The following is a 17,090-nucleotide window of genomic DNA, read 5'->3' as shown; positions in this document are numbered from 1 at the left end:
ACAGCGCGGCTGTCGCGGGATAGCTATAGCCTTCATCTGGGGATAATCGTCCGTGAACGGCCCACCCGGATAAGGATGGGCCTAAATAAGGCGATACCGTCCGCGTCCGCCACGACCCGAATAGTGGCACATATGGTGCACTATTTGCATATCAACACCTACGTGTGCCGGGGACTTGTCGTTTGACAAATTTATGGCACTTGTTGAGCATGACATGTCACGAGATTTTGCGCTGCGAGCAGACAGGCCACGGAATCATCGCCCGCTTCAAACGTGTCGCCAGGATTCGTGTAGCCGCCATCGGAGCTGATTTACCATCCAAACAAGGCTCGGAAGTCGCTCGACAAACACCATCGATCCCATGTGGCGTTGTATTACGAAATGTCCACCGGTGACCGGAGCGCGGAATGATGATGAATGTTTCAGTGCGTGTCAGCGAGAACGCGACCAGGGTGCACGGAGGGCATAGTCCGTGGCACCGGAGATCCAGCTGGAGAGCAACACATGACGGCTTCTGACCGACCGAACTCGCAGCCAGAGATCCCGGAACAGCAGAGACCACGTCAGCACAACACAAACAGGCAGGCGTGCTTGGTCACGACAGCGGCGTCAGAAGCTTCCCGGTAACACCTTGTACAATTTGTTCATGAGGAATGAACCCCGACCTTTCTGAGGATCGGTGACGAGTGTGGGTCGTCATTTGAGCTCGGTCCGTGAGTCGGCACAGCTGGCGGGCTCAGTCGCGGTTGGCCTCGACGTCGGCCGCCGGCTGCTCTGACTCATCGTTGTAGATGTTCTCTGCCATCTGCCAGACCTGCATGATGTTGTCCTCGGAGACGGAGCACACCACCCACGGCTCGTTGGGGTTCCACGAGAAGTCGGAGATCTTGGCCGTGTGGCCGCCGTGGATGAAGAGCAGCTCGGGCGGCCCGTCCTCAGCGTCCTCTGCCGACTGTTCCTCGCCGATCTTGCTCAGATCCCAGACGTGCAGGCGACGGTCGGTGCCGCTGCTCGCCAGGATTGTCTCGTTATGTGGCGACCACTGCACCTGGAAGATCTCGTCCTTGTGCGACTCGAACGAGTGCAGTTTGAGCTTAAGGTTGCGCAGGTCCCAGAGGGCGACCGTCTTGTCGGCCGAGCCGGTGGCCAGGATGTACTCCGAGTACGGGTTGAACGACAGACAGTTGACCTCGGCCGAGTGGGCGTCCACGATGTGTGACGGTTTGTTGGTGGTGTTGGAGCGCGTGTCCCAGATCATCAGCTTCTGGTCGTCAGCCACCGAGCCGAAGAACGTCATGTGCAGCAGGTGCCACGCCACGTCCTGAAGAAACAACCACGCGTCTGATAAAACAGTAAAATGTCGAACACCAAGTACTGTCGAGGCATGCCCATATGCGCATGTTTTTTTTTCTGGGATGAACTTAAAATTTTACGGGAATGTGGCAGAGGGCTTGGCGCCTCTTATTAATAAAGTCAGCGAGCTCGGTACCAGAGACAATGAAGAATGATTTCGGCCAGGCTCTACGAGTTCCATTTTCAAGCCAGCGTACCTCGACGACGGCGGTATGGCCGGTGAAGATGCTCTTGGCATCCACCACCTTGTTCTCCTTGGGCGTGGCGTTGATGTCCCACAGGCAGATGGTGTGGTCGTCCGAGGCCGACAGCAGGTTACCGTTCACAGACGGGTTCCACGAGAGGCCGTACCCCTCCTTCTGGTGACCACGCAGCCTGGTGGCACGGAGCGGAGAGCGACGGTCAGCGCCCAGCGGTGCACACTGCACAGGACTGTTACTCGGGCTACTGTGTGTGAACGGTTAACAATACCAGACTATGTTGCATTTCTTATGCCTCATAACTGCTCAAAACTTTGTATTTAATCTTCCTTAGGCCATGTCTATGATTGCCACTGACCTGAGGTTGGGGCTGCACACGCCGCCGGGGTCCGACTAGGGTGACTGACCAGAGGTCGAGCGAGAACCGCACTGTGTGACTGACCTGAGGCCGAGGACTGATTTGGGTGACTGACCCGAGGTCCAGGCCTGGTTTGGGTGACTGACCTGAGGTCGGGGCTGCACTCGCCGCCGGGGTCCGGCTTGCTCGGGTGTTTGGTGTAGTCGAACACGAGCACATCGGAGCTGGGCGTTTTGGTGGCGATGACGCACGGGTTCTGCGGCATGTAGCGCGCCCGGTTCACCTCGCCCTCGTGGTTGATCTTGATCTCGATGTCGATTCGGCCATTCACGGAGCTGAAGCCGCCGAACTCTGCACGGAGACGGGGACGGTGAGATCGGTGGTTGGTTGGCGTGGGGAAGGTGTAAGTGAGGCGGAAACGGTGCCGATAGGCTGGCGGATGATTCTAACTACTAAGCAGTTGTATTCATCGGACGTCTTCGGAAACATAAACATAGAAATTTCGGGAACATGGGCCAAAAATATAAATGTGAATGCAGTCTTATTGAGTTGGTATTATTGCCTCGATGGGGCACAGGAATTTCTAAACAGGGTGTGTTTTTCGTGAAGCTGCTCAAAAAGTATTTCCAGTTGAATTCGGGTTTAAGGCCCTCAAAAGGCAAACTGTAGAAGAGGTCATTGGTTTCCCAAGTTGTAACAACCCGCGCCCTGCTGGGGGGGGGGGTGTTTGAACACCCCCCCTTGTGGTTTTTTGCGAATATCTCAAAAACGGCGGCGCGGAGCGCCGCCGTTTTTGGTACACCTTATCATACATCAATTCTACACATGTTGTGAAAATTTCAGACCAAGGTCATTCAAGGTCAGGTCACCAGGTCACTTGAAGTGACCTCACCTCATAAAAAGTTTCAATGTCTGCCATAGCTACACCGAGTGACCGATCGCTTTGAAACTTTCAGCGATTAATAAGGGTAACAGTATCTATCAAATGTATATCTTGGAATTTTGATATCGGTGACCTAAGGTCAGGTCAATTTTGCGACCTCCCCATTATAAGTCAATGGGAGAAAATTGAAATGCGCCTCTTTTGGACGAAAGACATTATAAACACTCCCAAACACTGAATTACAAGTGGTTTAGACACACTGAACATGAAAATGGTGTCCGTGACCCCTGTTTATGCCCTGAGGTCATCTTAGGTCACGAATGGTATCTAACAGTTTTTCGCAAATAACTTTTGATAGAGGCATGCTAGAGCGATGAAAACGCCTTAGATGTGTTCAGCTCGACGATACGGATCGACTGATATGCAACATGACCCTTTCCGGTCAGGTCATGACCTTGACCTGAGGTCAAATTTTCAAGTTGACCTTTCAAGGTCAAGTTATAGTTCATTCGATGCGTCTTGACGAGAGGAACACGATGCCGGTAAAAGTAAGCTCGTACAAGGCTTGGGTCAAAAGTTATTGCAGAAAACTGTTTCCGAAAAAATCGGTTATTTTTGCAGTTTTTGCCCCCTGCAGGCAAAACCGTTGACGATAGGTCAAATCTGAGAGAATTACTCAGAAAGGGCGTTAATAGGGCTATCGAATGCGCTTTTCCGCGGCGCTGTAGCTCTATTGGTTCCCGAGTTATGCGTTGGCTTCCTGGAAATTGTCGACATTCGACCTGAAAATCGGCGAAATTTTGCCTTCAATGACCTCTGGTGACCTGACCTTTGACCTGACCAAAAAAGTGACCGAAGTGATTTCGTCATTATTTTTGGCGCTCTTTCGAACGCCGCCTTCCGCGTTTCGCTACGTTGCCCAGGAGCCGAGTTAGAAGGGGGGTGTTCAAACACCCCCCCCCCCCCCCAGCAGGGCGTGGAAATCCAGGACCCCCAGCCGGGCGCGGGTTAAGCAGCGACTACTCGCATTGAAATATTCTTTCAAAAATTGACGACCGCGGCTTCATAACGACATTCAGAAACCATTACACATATGTTTAAGAACAATATCAGTTCAATGGTGGCATGCCTATTTCATCGTGTGACATTCCGAGTTTCTCAAGCATGAACATGCTTTGCGAAATAACTGCGGTTACCTGGTGCTCGATGTTTAGTCAAGCTTGGCTTGGTGCATTACCAGAGGCACGTACTGAAGGACGAATGGCGTGACCGGTCGAATCTTGAGTTCGCTACTTAGGTACGTTCTACTTTTGCAATGCAACGCTAAGCTGTTGTTCGGAGAATCGGGCATGCTAAGTAATTCCAGTGGTAGGGCTGCATGACAAATAGCAAGTTTATTTGCTGCTATTGCATTAGCTCGTCTAATCAAGAGGAATGCTGAATGATGATAACTATACCCGTAGATCAACTATGCCGCCCGTATACAATAAAACTACTGACGTATGGCTACACATGTCTACCTCCCTAGTCGAACCAATCCAATCTATAAAAAAAACTTGGTTTACAAGGCGCCAAAGAAGTCAAGAAATGAACCGTAACACGCAGGGAACTCGGAACAATTTCCAGCTCGATGAGCGCCACTAAACAACGATACCTGAATTTATCGGCGACAAACAACGATCGCAATTCGATTAACATCTTTGACGTTTGAAAATGACCCGACTGGGAGGAGAAATGGTTCTGTTCGGCCAACAATAAAGTAAAACAAAGAACATTTAGTAAATGCGCAAGATAATTGTATGAGGTACTCTGGTGATTGATAACAACAAAGAAGCTGTGTGAGTTGTGACACTGATACAGCGTCCCATTTTTCGGAATCTCAGGTGGAAAATCACATCAAATGAGACAAATATTTTTATCCCCCCCAAAAAGAAAAAAGTGGTATTACTTCACCTTAAAAAAAAAACGTTTCATGCATTTGAACTTGGCAAGGTTACATATGATTGGACGGTTGATGACCCATGGGTTCACATCCTTTTCTTTCAGATCCTGACAGGAAATCCTGCTTTATCAAATGGCGTTAAAAATGGTATTGCACCCTTTGGCGAAAATACTATAGAAGGTATGCGTCGTATCTTTTTTGTCATCCTATGATTTTTTTTTTCACGGGGACAATCGACCAAAATCCAATTTTAGTTCACTGCTGTGATAGTTTGCAGTGGCTATTGTCTTACCTCCTCTCACACTGTTGGTAGAGTAGCGGGTCCAGCTAGGTATCATGCTCAATGCTTATGTGAGCACCTACGTCGCTCGCTGTTGTAGTGGGATGGGTCGAACAGGGTTAGTACGTCGCTGTGTGATCCTGTCCTCCCCGCTTGCTGTCGTAGTGAGACGGCTCCAACTAGGTAGTCTGTGCAATCCTTACCTCCCCGCTCGCCGTCGTAATCGGACGGGTCCGTTCTTATCTCCCCGCTCGCTGTCGTAGTAGGACGGGTCCGTCCTTACCTCCCCGCTAGCTGTCGTAGTGGGACGGGTCCGTCCTTACCTCCTCGCTCGCTGTCGTAGTGGGATGGGTCCGTCCTTACCTCCCCGCTAGCTGTCGTAGTGTGACGGGTCCAATGGGGCAGTCTGTCTGTGATTCCTAGTTAGCTAGGTAGTGGTGTGCGATCCTTACCTCCCCGCTAGCTGTCGCAGCGGGACGGGTCCAGCTGGGCAGTCTGCCTATGATTCCTAGTTAGCTAGGTAGTTAGTGTGCGATCCTTACCTCCCCGCTCGCTGTCGTAGTGGGACGGGTCCAGCTGGGCACTAGGCAGTCTGTCTGTGATTCCTAGTTAGCTAGGTAGTTAGTGTGCGATCCTTACCTCCCCGCTCGCTGTCGTAGTGAGACGGGTCCAGCTGGGCGTCCTCGGTCGGCAGCTGCACGGAGGCGATCAACAGGTGGTTCTGCTCGTCCGACGTGTGCGTGCCCAGGATCAGCCGGTGGATCGTGTAGTCCTTCCCGTCGGGCCTGATGGTCACAATATCCCGGTCATTAACTGTTCCTGGGATTCACTACTGTTTTTGCCACATTTTCACACATGCATACATCTCCACATCTCTAATGTTGACATCCATACCATCCAGTAGCTACAAGAAGGTAACTATATGATAATATTAGCCAATTGCTATGGATATCTCCAAGCTCCCAAAGTGTAACAGATAATCACACAATCTTCTATCATAAAGCTGAAAGCACCTGTGGTGGCATGGCCTCTCAGCAACACTCCTCGCTGATCATGCGCACAGGAGATGTATTGGCTCACGCACGAAGTACAGTCCGGCCGTAACGCCCCTCGCCGGTCAACTGCCCGTCGGTCGGCCGCGCGGCCGGTCACGTGACCGTACAAGGTCACCGCCGCCCAACGGTACGGCACGGCATGTTGCACGGGCCGCCCAAGCCCGATATAGACCACCACAGCATCATTATCAGTGGGTATAATACCATCTGTCACGATTTTCTTCATCGCGGGTACAGTAGTGACTAGCAAGCTGTTATTTAACGGCACGAGAATTTGTTGACCCCAGAAAATTCATCGCAGCTTGAAACAGAAAGGTTACTTTTTCTCGTGGCCGTAGAACGCTTAACATATTTGACCACACATACGACAAACAAATATTACGAACTTAGTGGCTAATGTAACGTTTAATATACAAGGTTTGTTTATAGATCGTGCGTCAACAACTTGCAAACGCGGTACGAGAACACCATCATAACAGGAGGCATGCCAACAACATCATCATCATCATCAACATCATGCCAATTATTTTAATTAGACCTTTGACACTACATAAAAGAATGACAGTTTTGATAAGATCTTGTTGGCGTAGAGTTGCTCAGCTGAGCCTGAGCTTAATTACCAAGTACAATGGAGTGTTCCATGAACTTAGTGTGCCTTTTTTGGTACCACCTTATGCTATTTCAAACTGTGCTGCCTGAGCAGAGTTGCCCAGTCAAGAAAAGGATGCATGCGAGACATGGCTGAGTTAGCTAGTGAACATAACACTTTTCATTCGATCCCAAAGACAAGTGTATTTTATATAGCAGGGCAAAAAATAAACACAATTTGATGAAAGTCATAGTATTTAGTTCTATTTGAGATGAATGAGAGAAGATTTATCCCCCTACCTGGTGTAGTTTGTCAATGCTGCTGCCATTGATTTAATTTCTGGTTGGAAAGGAACCCTACAGCTCACAACTTCTGCCAACTGCATCAGGTACCCACCTGGTGACATCAGGCAGCCACTGAGCAGTCAGTGAGGGCCACTCCAGAGCATGTGTCATCACCAGGTCATACAGGAATGGGGTATTCTTCTTCCAGATCTTGTACTCCTCATTGATAACCCGCTCCTCCACAGCATCATCGAAATGCTCTGTGAAGGTGACAGCTGCATGTAAGTTATCGGTAAAACTAGGAACAAGTTATGGTCAATGGATGGTAAGATTCATAACCTTACCACAGCATGAGTTATAAGTACTAACTTACCCTACAACAGGGCAAAAAATAGACCTTTGATGTTGAGAAGCTCTAACAACTGTACTTAATTGTTAACTTTATTGTAAGATGTCCCTTAAAACTAAAATGTGTCAGAATACCTATCCAAATACTGCACTCATGCCATAGTCCTGCATTGCTTTTAGTTACAGGGAAAAACAGGAATTTCTCCTTGATTTTGAACACTTCAAAGGGGTGAGAGGCATATGTGCCAACCCCAATACCTACCCTTGGACCCATAACTGTTAATTATTCTCACCTCCATCCTTGTCTGTCATTGTTTGCCTTTGTAAGCTTCCTTGAGGAGTCTCAATTGTTCTTGTGAGTTACTCCTATTTTTTTCTGAAAAGGTCACAGATAAATTCAGTACAAAATATACCCATGAACTAAAATGTTGTAACAAAGGCAAAGTTGAAAGAAGCTTAGCTACCTACCTACTTCACAATATACCCACAGTAGCAGCGGAACACCTTCAATTAAGGGGGGGGGCACTGCCGACTTTTGGTCCCATTCTTTCCATGTAACACCCATAGGGCTAATGTTAAAATGCCAAAATCAAAGGGGGGTACGGTGCCCTCCCCGTTCCGCCGCCTATGTATACCCACTAAAAACATTCAAGTAACAGGTACAAAATAATGGTATTGTTCATTTACGCAGATCACACCCTGATCCTGAAGTCCGCAAACAGTGTGCAATACAATTTATAACAATCCTGGGGCCGTATTCACGTCGACTTCGTAAGTCGATTTTCTTTCGTAAGTATAATTTGGTATTCACATCGACACTTCTTAAGTTTTTATCAACGGAATTCACGTGATTTAAAAAATTTACTTAAGAAGTAGGTCAAACTTAAGAAAATTCTTACGAAAATGATCGACGTGAATACGGCCCCTGATCCTAACTCTCACTGACACCACGCACCCACACCGCGATCTCCCAAACGAAAGAAACAGAGCGCCGACGAAATGGCGCGCTTAGCAAGTGTATTTCACTGTTCAGTCATCAATGTCGAAAGCTTGTATGTCTTCTTTAAGCCAATCAACGATAGAGTTATCCAATACGCTATGAGTACAGCAGTATTTGAACACAAAGTTAAATTGAGACGAAGCTTGCGCGTTAGCGCATAGCATGAAGCATATTTACGTCTGGACAACGAGTTGCGTTGGAGAGGCCGGAAATAGTGGCGATTTCAGGACTGCAATAATGGACCCTCATTGGAATGATTCTTTTTTAAAACGTGCGTTGTTTTTAGCCGAAATTTAGTTCTTACTATAAAATATTTTGTCATTAGATTTTGGCCGAGAGTGAATACCATCAGAGCTAAGTTTTTACTTTCATTGTATTTTGTCCAGAAGCATATAGTGCTGTTTTATTGCAGTTTTTGCGCGTTTGTTACAAAATATGAAGCAAACCTGCAAACAAGTTCATTGCTCTTGTGTACGAGCCACGTGGTTAGCTCGTGTCGAAGATTTATTCGATATTCTGGCGATAGGTTTTGCGATATAGCTATTTTCTCGGCTCATTTCTCTAATCTCACAAATCACAAATTTCTTGGAGCCTCTGTTTGGTACTTAGTTTTCTGTTTTGAAGTTTTTCCGTGCGCGTTGGTTGAAGTTGGCGTCTGCACGTCGCCATCTTGTCTACTTCATCAGGTCGTATTGTCCATTCTTTTCGCTTTCTTCTTTACTATTCTAGAGACTTTTCATAATCAAGGTTCTTTGTTCTCTATCTGACCATGCCGCCTGCCTTCTCCAAGGCGGTCACTGCCACGCTGGAAGGAAAGTTTGTCCCAGGCGGCCCAGCCTACGTTCTCGCTAGATTCAAAAACAAAGACAAAAGCTTTCGAAACTTTAGCCCATACAAAATCCGGGATGAACTTCTGAAGGTTCTGTATTACCCAGCAGCCAAAGTCTCTGCCCTGCGAAGTGGAACTCTTCTAGTTCAAACACAGGATGCAAAACAGACTGATGCGCTTCTGGCATGGACCTCGTTCGGAGAGGATGAAATATCTGTGATTCTTGCTGATCGACTTAATCAGGTTGAGGGCATTGTGTATGCCCCAGTGCTCATGACAGAATCGCCTCAAACTATCCTCCATGAAAGCCGCGACCAAGGAGTAGTGAGCATCACTCGACTTCCTTCCAAAAACAACAAACCCAACCCGCTTCTGAAAGTCAGGTTCTCTGCAACGCAACTTCCAGCTCACTTCTATGCTGTATATGTGCGGTACGAGGTGAGGCCCTCATACCAACTCCTTCGACGCTGCATCAGGTGTCAGAGATATGGACATGGCAGGGGCACGTGCAGGGCTCGTACGGAAAGATGCGCAAGGTGTGCTGGAGACCATCCAACCCTTGGCTGTGATGCCCCACCATGCTGTGCGGCATGTGGAGGCCCCCACCCAGTCACCAGCAGGGAGTGCCCTGTCTGGAAGGAAAAGGCCAACGAGCTTAGAGGAGTAGCCCCACAGCTGTCCAACCAAACCCGGACCCAAGCAAGGGTGATCCCTCAGGCCAGTCCCTTCAACCAGGAGCGCGATTGGCCAGAGCTAGCTACCCCAACAGCTGGCCCTTCTGGTGACAGGTCCCGGCGAGCTGCTCCCAAGCCCCGACCTGCGTCCTACAGCTCTCTCTCACAGGCTCCTGCAACCAAACCGACAAAGGGGCCCGGCCCCCAGCTCGTGCGTGAAAGCACCGAGGGTCGCCCCCCGGCCCAAACATCAGAACTGAACGGAGAGATCGAGCAGGACAGAACCCCCTTGCTCACTGACCCCTCCCCAGTAACTCCGATACTGCGGTCCAGGGCCCTTGACTCTGATGACTCGACAGGTCGTGAGCAAACAGAGAATCTCACCGACGAGGAGGAGACGCCAAACAGTCGCTCTCTTTTCTCCCTGCAGCGATCGCCAGCCATGTATAGCGATAGTGACTCTGACTCGTCTCTGACGCAATTCACCCAGAAGACACCGAGCACTCGTCTCCGATCACGCACAGTCAAAAAGAAGAACATGGGCGTACGATCGCAGCCTGTGACCAAACGGTCTTTCATTCCTGAATAGGTCATCACAGCCCCTTGCTGTAAGCAGTGTTCATGCATTTTCTTCAATGGAATGTAGGAGGTCTTCTCTCACATCTATCAGAATTTAAGCAGTATCTACAAAAAGAAATTCCTCTTCTAGCAGCAATTCAAGAAACGCATTTTCGGAACTCTGATCACTACAATTATGATGTCCCTGGATACACATTGTATAGACATGACATAAATATGCCAAATCGACAGGGAGGGGTTGCACTATATGTAGCGAACTCTCTTCCTCAGCGTCAAACAATCTTGGCTTCCACACTTAATGTGGTAGCGGTAACAATTTCCTTGTTTAATCGAGAGGTTTTGGTCGCATCGGTGTACTTGCCACCCAACTCAAACATTGTTAACCGTGATACCATAAATGCTCTGTTTGGACAAATGCCTGAACACTGATGCTAGGCGACTTCAACGGCCACAGTCCATTATGGGGCAGCCAACAGCTAACTCCAAGAGGGCGGATCATAGAGACTGAACTCAACCGCCAATCTCTTATAACTATGAATGATGGAACTCCGACTTTCATCAGCCACAGCTATCATTCAACATCCTCCATTGACCTATCAATCTCTTCCCCCAGAATAGCCCCGCTTTTCAAATGGAATGTTTCACCAGACCCCCTTTTCTCAGACCACTTTCCTATAACCATTGAGCTTGCCAACGCCACACCACTGTCCCCTATAACTGAACGCAAAATATGGAATACGGGTAAGGCTGATTGGAAAGCATTTAACGCCAGTGTCAACCGTCATTCCCCTTACAGCATGACCCGTACGATATCGAACTTCATAAACGCAGTAAGGGCTTCAGCCAGTGAAACGATAAAAGAAAAAACCAAAGTCGGTGGCCCAAATTTACCTAAAAATCCACCCTGGTGGAATTGGAAATGTCAGCGAGCCAAGGCTTTGCGGAAAAGGGCATACAAGCAATTTCAAAGGTGTATCTGTGATAGACACGCCCACCTCTATTCAGCAGCACGAAAAGAATGTGCTGAAATTATATATAAGGAAAAAAAAGGAAGCATGGGAAAATTACGCTGCTAAGTGTAACCGATTCACCCCCCTTAGCGAGATATGGTCCCAAGTTCGGTCATTTGCTTCCAGAAGAACCGCTCCACGCCCCTTCCCCCAACTGCGTATAAACAACACGTTCATAACGGCCCCGCCTGAAGTCGTAAATGCTCTCGCCAGACAGTTTGCAGCCGCTTCCTCGACAGAGATTTACGATCCAAATACTCATCGAATCCTTATCAGACAAACCAATAATCTTGATTTTTCCTCAGCTAATACTGAGTCCTATAACGTTCCTTTTACCCTTCGCGAACTTAAATTATCTTTGGCAAAGGCCAGCCCCAAGACGTCAGTAGGCCCTGATGGTCTTCCTTACGCATTTTACATCAACCTAGACGAACTAAACCTATCCACTCTACTCATCGCTCTAAATAATCTTTGGTTAAATGATTCCTTCCCGGATGAGTGGCTCAGGAGTATTATCGTTCCGATTCTAAAACCAGGCAAAGACGCTCAACTCCCAAATTCCTACCGCCCAATCTCTCTCACAAACTGTATTTGCAAAATCTTTGAGCGCATGGTGATCACCCGCTTGCGTTACTACCTGGAAGATAAAAAATGCATAGACTCTTGCCAAAGTGGATTTCGTCAACACCACAGCACGGCAGATAATGTCGTTCGTCTAATCTCTGACATTCAAGTTAACTGGGAACGTCGCCAACCAACAGTTGCTGTTTTCCTGGACCTAGTTTCTGCCTTTAATAAAGTACACAGCTCGACGGTTCTGAACAAACTTCATTCAATCGGCATTAGAGGCCATTTGGCCATCTTTCTTCGTAATTTCCTCAAACCTCGCACCTTCAGAGTTCGTTGTCAAACCACGCTCTCTGACGCTTTCCGAATGGAGCACGGTGTACCCCAAGGAAGTGTATTGTCACCTACCCTATTTCTAATCGCTATTAATGATCTCTTTTTATCACTTCCACGGTTTCTTACCCTCTCTGTCCGTTACTCACTTTTTGCCGACGATATTGCAATATGGGTCTCCCACAAAAGCTATAAACAAGCCTTTTCAATTATACAAAAGGTAATCGATCACTGCGTTCAATGGTGTAAGAAATGGGGCTTCTTTCTGTCAGCTCCTAAGTCAGCTCTGATGGTCTTTAAAAGGGGACCTCTACCGTCCTTGGACGAATCGCCACAGATTGATGGAAATAGAATCCCGTTTTACACATCCCACAAATTTTTGGGGATAATCCTGGACTCAAATCTGACTTTTCGACTCCACGTAGAGCACATCAGGACACGTTGTCTTAAAAGAATAAACGCCCTAAGATGCATCTCAGGTTTTACCTGGGGTGCGGACAGAAAAACGTTGTCAATGCTTTATATAGGACTCATCCGATCTACTCTCGAATACAACTGTTACCTTTTTAGTACACTCTCGCCCACTCTTTGTAAACGGCTCGAAGCCATACAATCAAATTGTCTACGGATGATAACCGGGGCTTTCCGCACAACACCGACACTCTCCCTGCGAACGGAGGCAAACCTGCCAGCTCTAGAAGACCGCCGTTACTTCCTTTTCCTACGATACTACTATCGCGCCAAAAGTATTCCGAACCATTCTGCAATTCCAGCGATGGAAGCCAGGAAACCATTTTCCCGGCAACCTCTCCGCAGGTCGTGCTTCCTTCCAGAAATTATAAATCAGGCTCATGAGATACTCAACATTGGCCAAATAAACGTTGCCTCTAAACCGCCTATGCTTCCCTTCTGGCTCCTGCGAGACATTTCTATTGAATATCTCTTTAACGATTCAAAATCTAACATTTCGCCAATGGATGCCCAATTGCTGTTCCATGAGTATGTACAGAGAAACCTAGACTCCACATTCTTCTACACTGACGGCTCATGTCTTTCAAACCAAACGGGCGCGGCAGCCGTGGGCCCGAATATTAGATACAAAATACGCCTGCAGGACCATACCACTATTTTTTCAGCAGAAGTTCACGCTATTCAAACGGTAGTCCGTCATATACAAACACTTCACATTGAACAGGCAATAATCTGCACCGATTCCAAATCTGCCCTTCAGGCTCTAGAAAGAACTGATAACGTCACCCACTACTGCATCCAAAATATCCACAAAATGCTACTAGAACTAGACGAAAGTCAGCATATAACTTTTCTTTGGGTGCCAAGTCATTGTGGCATCGCAGGGAATGAGCTGGCAGACACCCTCGCTAAGGAAGGAGCAATGAGAGCAGACCCTAGTGGGGTGCCTCTCTCGATCGGGGACGTCTGCCACAAACTCCGAACAAAATTTAATACTTACCTACAAAACAAATGGAACCAAACCCACTCTCCTCATTTATATGCGATCAAGCAAAATCTTACATCCTGGACAACTTGCAACCAGCCAAATAGGATTCGCGAGGTTACACTGGCAAGGCTACGATGCGGACATACTCGTTTTACCCACTGTCATCTTTTCGAAAGGACGGACCCACCAATATGCCAAACATGCAACACACGCATTACGGTTGAGCACATTCTAATCGGATGCACAGCCCTCCGAAACGAACGAAAACATATCAACAACTACCTTACAAAATATCGCCTCAGAAACGATCTTCCGACTCTTCTCGGAGATGATCCAGCACTTACTGATCTAGTACTTGATTTTGTCTTAAACTCACCTTATTCCGACAAACTGTAAAGTAAGCACCTTTACTTGGCCTTAAGCATACCGCATTACAAGGAATATATAGTCGCCGAACGAATGCGAAAAGCGTTTTTCATCCTTCTCGCTATCATCGCAAGGGACTGTCCACATACTCTTGGGACTGTCCCTTCACCCACTGCACAACGACGAGCAGCGGCCAAGGATTCTTCAGTCACGGACCCGGCCGCTGAACAGCGGCAGCGGCCGGGTTTGGGCGACCACAGGCCCGGGTACAACAATCGGCCCTCAACAGCGGCAGCGACATATCCTCCACTCTTCAAACCATTCCTATCATCCAACTTTCATCGTAACATCGTAACCCTACCATTCACAAACTTCCTCCTTCCCTCCCCTCACAAACATCAATTTAACGGTAAGTCTCACTGTCATTTATGTATCTTAACGTAAATTCATGGGTTTTTCCCCATATTCATGGCATAGTACATGGATATGGGTTTTCCCATGTTGTCTTGCAGTAAAAGTGGCCACCGGTCTTAGTTAGGACGGCCGGTTTGTTTTGCGCGGCGTAGTTAGATCGCCGCCCTCCTCGCGAGGCCGGTAACGTAAGTTAGGGCCACTAAAAAAAAAAAAAAAAGCAAACAAGTTCCAAGGTGAAGATGATGTATATCGCAAAATATCATATTGACCTCAAGTTCATCCGTTCCTTCCATGATTGACTAGACAGATTTACACATTTCAATTTTATCTTGGATCAAAGGTGTCCGTGTGATCAGTGCCAACTGCCAGAGGTTAACTTGAAGGGAAGCTTGAGCTATGATAATTGCTCTTGTCCATGTCCCTCCACTAAGAAGAAGAAGTTATTAGATATTTTGCTTTGTGTATTCCAAGAGGAGAGAGAAGTGGGAACTATTTTCTTTGTGCCTTCATGTCGAATTGAAGATGGATCATTAAATTTTCAAGGCGTTGATCAACCAAGCATTTAGTCTTTCTCGTACATAAGCAGTGGCTAAGAAGAAAAAGTTAATCATACCTGAAGTTTAGTCATCTTACTTCAACTCAAACTTTGCAGCAAGATCCCCAAGGACAGAGGATATATTGTATACCTATCCTGTAAATCAAAGCATTTTTGTGCTTGCAAATGCTTAAGTTATTTGTTGTGTGCTCGGAGTGAGGCTATGGGCGTTTTGTTGTATGTTTATGCGGAGATTGAATATACCTAACTGTGACCCTGTGATTGTTTGCATATTTACTACAGTCAAACAGCATATTCAAATAACATACTCACCTAGCTCATAGCTGTACCCCAGCAGGATTTGTACTTGTTGATGTCTCAAGCATGAACAAAGCACTAAACTAGCTTAGTTATCATTTCCCACATTTTTCTGAGCATCTAACATGGCATGCAGCAGTGCAGAGCAGCTTCAGAGAAGAAACACTTAAAATGCACAGACTCACAACAGCCACCCAATGAGCCAGTTCCACATTTGGCTGTTTCCCTGGATGTGGTTTGGCAAGGTGAGCTACCTGTTATCAAGTTGAAGGTTAGCAGGTAAGATTGAGTTAGGGTGAGTACCTAGTACCTATAACTGGGTGCTAATGCTATGCAGGTCTTGGGTAAGTTGCAAATAAGTGTGATGATTGAGGTTAGGTCAGGTTAGTCAGGTATGAATTGATCAGGTCACATTTTTATGGACACTTGGCAAATTAAAAAAACTAACATGACCTAATATTAGCTAACCCAACTAAACCTACATAACTGCTAAACTATAGGTACTGAGCGCACCTACCTACTTGTGCCTACATCTCATACCAAGTCAAAATAAAGTTCCTTTCTGGAAGATTACCCTGGCAGTACTTTTTATCCCAGCCCTGTGAAGAAAACTAATACTTCTCAAGTTCTGAATCCCTTCTGGTCATCCACAGAAAGAAATGCTGACAGCTTTGCTTTTGTATATTAGACCAATCAACACTGATCACCATCACGGAACACATGATATGATCACATCGTTGCATGGATTGTCACCTTGACAATTTTACTTAAATCCTTTTTCAAGAAATGCAAAGTAATGATGAACATCAAATTAAACACTATAAAGCTGATTTAGTGATCCAAGCTTTCTCTTCCAGTAGCAATAGAATGATCGCATGTTTCATTTGCCAGACACTGAGTAATGCACATTACCATCTGCATAGCAAAGTAAAGCTGCCCGGGTTTGTTCATTCTAGATTTTTTCACTTGGCAGTTAGCACTCATTGATCTTGCTGCTGTAGCCTGTAAGTAATATTTCAATATTCATACCAATACATCAATACGCGTTCATCAGCCAACATTTTCTGGCTTGATACTGCGCGTCTTCTTCAGTACTGATCTCCTGCAATATTATAGCTTGTTTTCGGCCAATAGGCTCTTTTAATTTTACTTTTTCTTGCTGATAAGTGAGCCAGATCAACTTGAACTTGCATTTATCAACCAACATTTCCTAACTTCAACCTGATGTTACTCATGACTCACAACTGAGGACTCTTAGCCTCCTGTATACATCAACTTGGGATTGTTTTCAGTCAAAATGCTTCTTTTAATATGATATAATTCAGTCACAAGAGATTCAAAACTTACAACAAAACGACATTGACATACAAGAGTTCGAAAACCATCAGATAAGGCCTTGGAACGGAGCAGAACGGAGCCAACTGTGTGGTGCTCCATTTGTTTGTTTACAATAATTGTAGTGCTGATGTATTGTTTTAGGACTCTAGCGGTCGGCTCATAAAAAACTGAAACATTTTCACAAAATCTGTAAGGCAATTAATATTTCTCTGAAAGAACTTAAATATTCAAAAGCGAAACACCATGAAATACAGGAATCAGAACGAAAAAGTAACCCGAAAATCCAGCCTAATAACCGGCTCCTAAAACTGCGGCAAAATCAGCACTTTTCCCCGCAACTCGTTGTCCAGACGTAAATATGCTAGAATGAATCGAA

General features: G+C 46.6%; 1 protein-coding gene across 12 annotated transcripts; it reads right to left on the bottom strand.

The window, feature by feature from the left end:
• Positions 1-355: 355 nt before the first annotated feature.
• Positions 356-15,423, bottom strand: LOC122369329 (histone-binding protein RBBP4). Of its 12 annotated transcripts, XM_043343994.1 has the most exons (8): positions 8,192-8,235; positions 7,980-8,059; positions 7,586-7,668; positions 7,057-7,204; positions 5,656-5,801; positions 2,058-2,262; positions 1,551-1,728; positions 356-1,321 (listed from the first exon to the last, which is right to left on the bottom strand). In XM_043343994.1, the coding sequence occupies exons 3-8, from the start codon at positions 7,602-7,604 to the stop codon at positions 737-739; spliced, it is 1,281 nt and encodes a 426-aa protein (XP_043199929.1). In that variant the 5' UTR covers positions 7,605-7,668; positions 7,980-8,059; positions 8,192-8,235; the 3' UTR covers positions 356-736. The 12 variants fall into 12 exon arrangements, with proteins under 12 accessions (XP_043199929.1, XP_043199931.1, XP_043199924.1 ...); XM_043343996.1 differs by lacking the exons at positions 7,980-8,059; positions 8,192-8,235 and adding an exon at positions 15,392-15,423; XM_043343989.1 differs by lacking the exons at positions 7,980-8,059; positions 8,192-8,235 and adding an exon at positions 8,248-8,449.
• Between the last annotated feature and the right edge of the window lie 1,667 nt (positions 15,424-17,090).

The sequence above is a fragment of the Amphibalanus amphitrite genome, unplaced genomic scaffold, assembly GCF_019059575.1.
Source record: "Amphibalanus amphitrite isolate SeventyFive unplaced genomic scaffold, NRLGWU_Aamphi_draft 001026F_arrow, whole genome shotgun sequence".
In the NCBI taxonomy this organism is placed as follows: Eukaryota; Metazoa; Arthropoda; class Thecostraca; order Balanomorpha; family Balanidae; genus Amphibalanus; species Amphibalanus amphitrite.
Note: the sequence above shows the minus strand (reverse complement) of the source record. Positions and strands in the feature narration are given on the sequence as shown.

Bases quoted from the DNA above. Each gene is read 5' to 3' on its own strand.
- LOC122369329 (XM_043343996.1), bottom strand. The intron at 1,729-2,057 runs GTCAGTCACCCA...CCGTGCCACCAG, and splicing joins GAGTGCAGCCCCGACCTCAG to GCTGCGTGGTCACCAGAAGG. The intron at 1,322-1,550 runs GTACGCTGGCTT...TTGTTTCTTCAG, and splicing joins GCCATACCGCCGTCGTCGAG to GACGTGGCGTGGCACCTGCT.